The 9,810-nt window shown below is 38.4% G+C and overlaps 1 protein-coding gene across 1 annotated transcript in view; it reads left to right on the forward strand.

The window, feature by feature from the left end:
• TSHR (thyroid stimulating hormone receptor) overlaps window positions 1–4,241 on the forward strand; it is a 56,605-nt gene extending 52,364 nt beyond the window's left edge. The window contains exon 10 of the mRNA XM_021403104.1: window positions 910–4,241. Coding sequence (XP_021258779.1) covers window positions 910–2,320 — 1,411 coding nt within the window. The 3' untranslated portion in view covers window positions 2,321–4,241. The remainder of the gene's footprint in view (window positions 1–909) is intronic.

A 9,810-nucleotide genomic window follows, 5' to 3' on the forward strand; every position in this document is an offset into this window, starting at 1 on the left:
TAATGCAGTATTTGCAGTTGGAATGTATAGTATTTTAAAATATGCTTTAGAATAAACTCATACACCGATGCTATTCACAATTACAATTGAATGGGAAAATGAGAGCAATCATCAAATAAAACAGAGGAGGAGAGAGACTCAAAACCTAGACAAGAAGAACGTGCTGAAAGAGCCCAGCACAATCTAGTGACAAAATGAAACACAGACATGCTTGTCTGTTAGCAGACATGAACATTTCTCAGATTGAATTGGAGGCAATCTCAAATTGTAAGCAATTTCAAATTCTAAACACCTGGAAATGAAAAACGCTAAAGCTTATATGACAATGCATAGCAGTGGTCAAAAAATTTTATACCTAATCGCAACTGTTTTTCTAGTAAAAAACACAGTTTTGATAACAAATGCAGGTGCATCACAGCATGATGTACAGTATTCCCAACTACTATGTTGGTAGTTAGCTGTAAGGAAGGTAGAGGAAATGCACAGAACAGAAATGAAAATTATTAGTTCTGCGAAAAACTTATTTGTGAGTAAAAATAAGACGGAAAACAGTATGGTGTGTGTTATCTAGGAAGTTATAAATAGGTTTGTGACCCACTTAGAATGTGGATTCCAAGAAGTAAGAGGGATTTATAGAAGTTGGCAGACCAACTTTCTTCTGGGGATATCTGATAGCCGCAGAGAAAAAGAAAGATGTAGGTTAAAAAACAACATCTATTCTGATAATGAATTTTCTGTTTGATCCCAGAAATTCTCAACCTTTTGTTTCCTTTATGTTCTTCTAACAAATACATAACTGATTACATTATTATAGCTACTTTTTCCTTCGGTAATTTGTTTTTGAAGTGCCCCTTTGGTTTACCTCAAACTGTAAATGCCAGTGGGTGATTTCCCTCTGTACTCTTTCAGAATTCTGGAGTACTTGATGTGTAACCAGACCAGCAGTCACAGCCTTCCAAAGAGAAGATCGTTCAGGGCTATCAGAGGGCCATTTTACAAAGATTATGCAGAAGACTACACAGACCACACTGATACTGTTTATGACAAAAACACCAAGTTCAGGAATTTTCATGAAAATTCCCAATATTATATATTTTTGGAAGAGCACGGAGAAGAAAATGTTGGGTTTGGCCAAGAGCTCAAAAACCCTCAAACTGAAGACATGCAGGCCTTTGACAGTCATTATGACTATCTTATCTCTGGAGGCAGTGAGGATGTAATATGCACTCCAGAGCCTGATGAGTTTAATCCCTGCGAAGACATAATGGGATACCAGTTTCTGAGAATTGTGGTATGGTTTGTGAACCTGTTGGCCATCGTAGGTAATGTTTTTGTCCTTTTTATCCTTCTGACCAGCCATTACAAATTGACTGTACCACGCTTTCTTATGTGCAACCTGGCCTTTGCTGATTTTTGTATGGGGTTATACCTTCTCCTGATTGCTTCAGTGGACCTCTACACCAGGTCAGAGTACTATAATCATGCTATAGAGTGGCAGACAGGGCCTGGTTGCAACACAGCAGGCTTCTTCACAGTCTTTGCTAGCGAGCTTTCTGTATACACACTCACTGTCATCACCCTGGAGCGCTGGTATGCCATCACCTTTGCCATGCGCCCCAATCGAAAGATTCGCCTCCGGCATGCTTTGGTTATCATGCTGGGAGGCTGGCTTTCATGCTTTCTTCTTGCCCTTTTGCCACTGGTTGGAGTCAGCAGCTACAGCAAAGTCAGCATCTGCTTACCTATGGACACTGAAACACCAGTGGCTGAAGCCTACGTTGTCTTCGTTTTAATATGTAACATTATTGCTTTCGTCATCATTTGTGCCTGCTACATAAAAATCTATATCACTGTGAGAAACCCTCAATACAAGTCAGGAGACAAAGACACCAAAATTGCCAAGAGGATGGCTGTGTTGATTTTCACTGACTTTCTGTGCATGGCTCCTATCTCTTTCCATGCTCTATCTGCTATCGTGAACAAACCACTGATAACTGTCACTAATTCCAAGATTTTGCTGGTACTCTTCTACCCACTCAATTCTTGCGCCAACCCATTTCTATACGCTATTTTCACCAAAGCTTTCAGAAGAGATGTGTTTATCCTGCTAAGCAAGTTTGGTATATGTGAGCATCAGGCTCAAGTCTACAGAGGTCAGACAATCTCAGTCAAAAACAGCAGCGGCTCTTATGGGCAGAGAATCAGCCGAGGGATAGGTCAGGTACTTACAAGCATCCAAGACCCAGTCAATGATTACCTTCCTGCTATGACAATGCAAAACCAAATTCTTGTGGAAGAATGCAAGCAAACTGAGCTGTGATATCTCAAATTCTCACAATCACAATTTAGTCAACATGTTGTTGTGCATACAGTATACTGAGTGAGAAGTGAACATTTTCTCTATACCCTATTTTCCCCTACCCTACCCTTGTGATGGCTGATGTACCTTCAGAAAGACAACTCTTTCATCTGAAACTTCTTGTGTCACATTCTTACCAGTGCAGGTCGCACAGTACTGTTCCAATTGTACTGCTGGAAATGAATGGGAAAGTCCTATATATATGTAGAAAAATGAAAAATGTAGAAAATGTATAGAAAAAGAAAGCAACTATGAAACGTACCCTCATCTAAAGAAAATAAGGAAGAAGGAGACAAAGCATAAAATGTCAGAGAAATTTTATGACTGAAAAATAATGTAGTTTTATAGACAAAACAATATTTTAAGATAGTAGTTGAAGATCTCAAATGCCAACTGGCTATGTGTCAAATGGTTCAGCTTTTTCTTCTAAGAGCAAATTCCTAAAACTTCCACGAAAGCTAAAATGGAACAGATTACTTCTGCTTCTACCACCCTGACATGCAATTTATCAGTTTTTGGTTTAGTTGGGTGAACTGCAAAGAGAAGCCCCTTCATATTACAATTTTATTGATAAAAGGCAAATGTCATTGACTTTACTGCAATCCATAACTGATGACACACACGTGGGCATTTGTCCCTGTTACAAAAAATCTCTTACTATCAGTTTCTCTCACTTTTTCATGAACCTAAATAGGAGATGGTTTAGTCTGAATCTCTTTTGAAGACCAGATTCACCAACAATGTGACAAGGTCTCATTAAAAAAAATATTCTGTCATTGTTAAGTCCATTAAAAAGAAATTGCATTACTGATTAATTTACCTGCTTATTTTGGGGAGGGGCGTGCTTCCATTTTCATTTGACTTTCAGCTGACTGAAACAGAAACCGCTCTGTGACCTGGACCCAGCTGGTGTTAATCAGAAAAGCAAATGTACCTTCTTTAGTGAGCAGATTCTTCTAATCTCATAGGGCAAACACCCCTGGAACTGTTCCTTTCAGAACACATTGTCCTGTCCAAGAGTACCATACAAAGCAAGTTACAAGATGCAACTCCCTGCCCTCAGGTTCTGTTGTACTTCTGATTCTGGAGTAATCATCACAGGGAGAAAAAGTTATCCATCCGTACTTTGCTGGGCGTCATTATCACTTCAGCAGCTAAGACAATAAGCTCCAATGAATACACTGTATATTCATGCTATACATTTCATATGTACTAGGGTACCAGCGGAGAAAAAATCCCAGCTTGAATTGTATTCTTTTCCAGAAAAAGAGGAAAGACTAAATCGGCATTAATTTAAAATTGTTTTTAAAACTACCACAGATCACTTATTTCAAACATTTCTTTTTCTTACCTTAAACTAAACAAGAAGATTTATTCCATGGAAACTACTAGAACATTGGAAAGATGTGGTGTGTTGGACTGATTGCAGTATGCTTTTGAATTAATACAGTTACTTGCTGTTACTTTTGGAAGATGTGTATTTATACATTATTGCTTTTTTTTTAATTTCCCACCCCTGCATATATATTTTTTGTCAATTGAAAGGATTCTGTGATATTTCCTTTGTGAACAAAGCTAGATTTTGTTTTGTTTTGTTTTGTCTTGCATATTCCTTATTATGTTTAAGTTGATGAAAAATATTTTAAAAGCTATGGGAAACATCCAGGCAGTAGACTTTAAATAATGTATTTGCCAGATTTTTACTTGTAAATAGATGTATCCTATAAACATTCCCTCACATTTCTGCTCTGTTCAGCTTCTTCAGCCATTTTGGTTCTGCATATACCCTGATGTAATACTTTCTATTTTAAATGTCTCAGCGAGATGTACTATTTCTGGTATGAAGTATATTTTTTTCCTCCAGAATACTTAAGGAATTACTCAGAGCATTGGAATAAAATGTTTTGTTTGAAACTGTAAAAGGCTCAGAGAGCTTTTCTGAATTTTTAAGCAATTTTTCCTATAAAAGAAGAACATTTCTCCTGCACTTAACCTTGTTGTTCTGCTTGGCAATTGCATGATGGATGGGTGTACTTGGGGCAAGCACACATGCCTGCCTGATCTTCTTTGCTTCCCTCACCATACCTTGTTAGCAGGTCACAGTCAGGATTTTGGCATAGATGGACTTTTAGGCTGTTCCATGACAACCATTTGCTTTTGTGTTCAAGCAGGTCCCCAATTCAGACTGCAAAGGCATCTTTAACTGTACCTTTCTTCAGTAGGCCTGATCATAGAGCCCTTGTAATTTAAAATCTAGCTGAGCAGAGAGCAGCACCATCCAAGTTCACACCACCACATCAATGGATCTAACTTCACAGTTCAGGTGTAAGAGCACCTGTAAGAGCCTGGCTCTCCTCTCCCAAAGCCCTGTATAGTAATGGCAAGAGCCACAGTCTTCTGGGCTTGCTTAGGATTTAAGTCAGAAAAACAGAATGTAAAAATCCAGTTTGAGAGTGCCAGCGAATACTTTTATTTTCTCTGCATGAACTTCTGTGATTCTATTTGCAGACACCATGAAAGATTCCTTCATTCTCAGAGTGAAGAAAAAAGCTGTGAAGCTGAGCTGCAGCCATAATTGTGAGAATGCTGAACTTTCTCTGAGCAATTTAAACTGTCTATAGCTGACCTGTACTGCTCTTCTTTCTCTCCATCTGAAGATAGATGCATTTTCCTCAATGAGCAGACAAGACACCACCCACTGTGTGTCAGCTACAGTCCAAGTAAAGCACAATCTGCTGTGGAATCTTGGAATCTGAAAGTAGCACAAGTAATAAAAAGTAAATTTCAATGCACTACCACCGCATTTTGGCTTATTAGCACAAATGAAATGCACTTTCATTTCCTTTCTTGCTGGATAATTGATATACTTAATGCTTACAGCACAGTCTTTGGAAATTCTTCTTGAAAAGTGGAGCTTGATTTGATCAGATCTATACTTATATGTTAAAATTAACTAAACCCTCCTTCCGGGTTGTTTGGCAGTAGCAGTATAATCTCGTTTTTTTGTTTTGTTTTTTTTTTTCCCTCCCTAGCAGATGCCTGGCATCTTTGGTTTAAAAATCACTCAGTAATCATATGGCTTCTGGCTCACAGTTAAAATTGGATGGGGTAAGGCCCAGAATTAGTTGGACATCTAACCATGCCGTTCTATTGAGCACTCCCGTCTTTCTTGGTAGGGATTTTGAAAACACACGCTGTACTGCACTTTGATGTAGGGTTTGTGAGCTAAGGCACAAGCTGTGAAGGGCCATTATCATGCCCTGGAACAGAAAGTGGTTAAGAGGTCTCAATGACGCACACCAAGACATTCTGACATCACTGTAGACTTCTAATTCATACTGATCCAATAATGCATCTATATCAAAACTGAAATACTTTTTGCCTGTTTACTTACTTCTATCTGGCCCAACTTTTGTGCGACTACAGCGATGTGAAAGTCAACAAATGGAGGCTCTATGAAGTCAATACACAGAGCATTTTTTCAGCAGAACCCAGCTGTTTTAACTTCCTTTTCCCATTCTGCACACACCAAATACACACATTCATAGGAATTGCTACAGTAGTTCAAATTATCTCAGGCCCTCAGATTCAACAGGATACTAATCCTGTGGAAAGCTTTAGTTTTTATAACTGCCAGTCCTTATTTTCCACCCTAAGAATAACATACATGTTTTAATTCAAAAAAAAAAAAAAAAAAAAAAAAAAAAAAAAAAAAAAAAAAAAAAAAAAAAAAAAAAAAAAAAAAAAAAGAAAAAAAAAAGAAAAAAAAAAAGAGAAGCCTCATCAAATATAGCATAGAATCCAGAACTCTCTTGGGCCATCTTAAACTTGCTCCTTCCAAGAGCTCCTCTTCTACAGGATTAATGAGTCACCTTGAAACTTACTCTGCTTTTTGGGTAGAAGCATTCCATGCTGTTCTGATCATACAGAATGCCAAACCTAGCAAGCGTGGTCACCTGCAACCACATCTTTACTGCTGTACGCTTGTGTGGTTCAGCTGAAGCTCATCTAGCTTCATTAATTTGTTAGATAAAGAGGAGCACACTTATTTTGGTTCTCAGATATTCATTATGCAGCTGTAATGAGGATAAATGGAGAACCTTTGGGTTCTCTATTTTTCTTTCTTTTCTAAGGAATGACATCTGCTGTGAACATCAACTTCATCCATAATACACATTTAAGAGCTCACTAACCAGTCCCTACAATGAGATGGTTACTTGTATATGTGTATATACAGAGACACTGATACTTTTTCAAAAAAGAACAACTTTACTGCCAAGAAGAGCCTCTCTGTTCCAAACTCTGAGGCCGATAAGTGGCCGGACTGCAGAACTCAAGCGGGTTGTCTGAAAGCTAAAAAGACAGCAGCTTTTCCTTGGCAAGCTAACAGCGCAGAAAAATGACAGCACTCCCTGCCTGATGTGGAGACAAAGCTGAAAGCCCAAGCAGTAACGCAGCTATGTAAACAAAAAAAACCTATCACTCAAAATTCTGAGGTGCTCTCTAAATGTCTGCCCTCTCCATGGCCTGTTGCTGGCCGGCACACATAGGATAGCACTGAAATACCAAGCAGCTTGATGGTTGTGTTTGTGCTGCATGTACAAGGCTGTTTGTAGTTTGACTGTAGTCAGAGAATTTCCTAAATCATACATGGACTACTGCTGCTGCCTAGAGGGAACTGTGGAAACAACAGATCAACTCTTTTAGCTAGCTATGGACGTCCAGTGAAATCTAGAAATTATGTATATTTTGATAAAAGAATTAGAAGGGGCAGCTAATAAACTGGCACATGTATTTTCCCATGAAAGGGACTGGATAAAGTTTTTTATTCCTTATATACACTTCTTTTGTACAGCTAAGCATGTTTGCACTCTATCTCAGTTTTTGTAAGAAGTCTGGCTACTCCGTCCTGTGTTCTGTTTTCTTTTTTTTCCAGAGGCTCTTTACTGCGCTCAGTATGAAGAACCACTTTACATTTTACACATACCTATTGCCTAGAGTTTATTTAAGCTCCATGGTAACATACTCATAGACACCTCAGGGAGTCTTAAGGGATCTGTTTAAGGGTATGACAATTTAGAGCAGAAAATGAAAGCCAAAGGCTATTCTAAACAAACATTAGAGCAACTCGATCTGAAATTAACAAGTGCCCTGCTTCCTCTCCGCACCCTTCCAAAAGTAACTCGTGATGTGCGCAGAATTGGCTGCAACAGGAATACATTTTTTCTTTAACTGAACAGCTTTCAGCATTAGTATTGCATCATCACATTTATTAAGCAATTTGTTAACTCTGTGAACACACAGGAAAATTTACTAGATGCTGCTTGAATATTCATGGAGAACAGTTTGTCAGAAATATCATTCCCAGCACGAACTATTTTTTTAAATCTTGTTAAAATCTCCAACAAGGCAAGCCCAGGAGGGAAGAACCTCCAAAATTTGACTTTTCTAAGAAATGGGAAGTCTAAGACACTGCAAATACTTCAAGAAGCAGCTCCACAAGGTGAAAACCTCAATATAACACTGCAAGCAATGCTCTGCTCCCGAGAACACTGCTTCTCAGAAAACATTACCGGGAGAATCTGAGCAGACCACCTGCAGTCAGGCAGCGCCTCTGAGGGGAAAGCTCTGTGCAAGGACATAGAGCCCTGCCTGCAGGGACCTAACGGCACGATTCCTAGGAGAAATGGGAACACGCCTTTGGAAAAATGAGGAAGCAAGGTGGTTTAGTAGAAAAGACCACCTTTCTTATTTTTTTAGTCCAAACCATTTTCTCTATCATCAACTTGCATCTGCTAGGTAGGATTTATTTTTGTCACCTTGGCTTTAAATGCTGCCTACCTCCTGCACAGACTCCCACACCTTGAGAAGCAGAACCCCAGCTATCCCAGGATTCCAAATGTGTTTCCTCTTCCAGGTGTCTAGAGGACTCGTCTGCAGTGCAGTTGTTTTGTACGGCACCTCTAGCAGAGGAAAAGCATTTCTAACTAGACAGAATCATGCGTCCACACTTCAGATATTTTATGATTAAAGCTTTGTTTACAATATGCTTTGTTTTGGATTTGTTACGCTTATTTGAACTAGATCTTTGCTGGGTTCAATTTCAGTAACTTTTTGAACAAAACTGAACTAAGAATGAAAATGTGTAAACCAAACGCACCCAGCTGTACTGTTAAAAAATAATTGTCATTAAAAGGCATTTTAAAACACCTGCTCACCAGTATCTGTCTTCAGAGAGGGGATTTTGAACTCTGGAAACTAATGGGCAACTCACTACCCTTTGGAAAGCAACGTGTATTTTCAGTATTTATTCTCCCTGTATTACCTCCAGATTATCCTTTTCCAAGTCAAGCAAGGACAGGCATTTTATGCCTTGTAAAAAGATTTAATTGCACAGGCACGTCACGCAAAAATAAGTGGAAAAGTTTGTTATAAAACTACTTTTCTGATTGTTATACAGCCACAATAAAAGTTTAAAAAAAGAAGTCAAATGAACTGCAGCTGAACCACAGATGTCATCACCTCTGAAAGGATGAGAGTGGTTTTGGCATAATCTCATTAGTGGCGAAAAAAATACTCTGAAGGAGAATGGACACAGCCTGCTTTGACTATAAGCAGCAACAGTTACAGTCTTTGACCAGACTTCGAACAGACAGAACTCCTAGTTAAAAAAAACCAAAAACGCAAAACACCAGCTCTGAATTTAACACAGATTTAAGACAAGTTGCAAGGAATGATGTCCAGTTGAAGTTAAATGGAGATACATCAAAAGCTACACTAACACCCTAAGATTTCTATCCTCTCATATTTCTGCACTTAAAGAATAAAGCCATAAAGAAATCAAAATACCAATCTTTCCAATCAGTTTAAGTGCTTGGTTTTACCAAAACATAATCTTGAAATGCTTTGCTCATTCCAGCTGGAAAAGCACAGTTAATAATGAATAATGAAGCAAACAAAAAAAAAAAAAGGAAAAAAAAGAAAAAATCCACGAGTTTGCTACTGATTTGTCACTGCTCTGCTTTTCCTTCTCTTCTTAACGTCCTTCTGATTTTTTTTTTTTTTTTTGCCAAAACAACAGGCCTTTTTCAAGTTGTGTTTTTTTTTCTTGTACAGTACACAGGCTTAGACTGTAGTGGTAGATCTTAATTTCTGATGTTTATTGAGAATCACCTCTGAATCCTTTTGAAAATGATTCCAAGTTCAAAAGTTAGGTTTCAAAATAAAGCATGAGTCATGTCTCAAGAGACCATTGTTAGCCAAAACTGAAGAGACGTCAGTTGCATGCACTAGAAAGCTATTCTGTCCAATCAGTTTCCCGGTTGAAACCCTTACTATCAGCCTGTTCTCCTCCAACAACTTTGTATTTCATTTGGAGTATTATCCTACATTTCCATTTACAGAACTGGTATTCCAGATTGCACACCAAGTTATTCAAACAATCTGGTCTC

Source organism: Numida meleagris, chromosome 6 (assembly GCF_002078875.1).
Source record: "Numida meleagris isolate 19003 breed g44 Domestic line chromosome 6, NumMel1.0, whole genome shotgun sequence".
NCBI lineage: Eukaryota > Metazoa > Chordata > Aves > Galliformes > Numididae > Numida > Numida meleagris.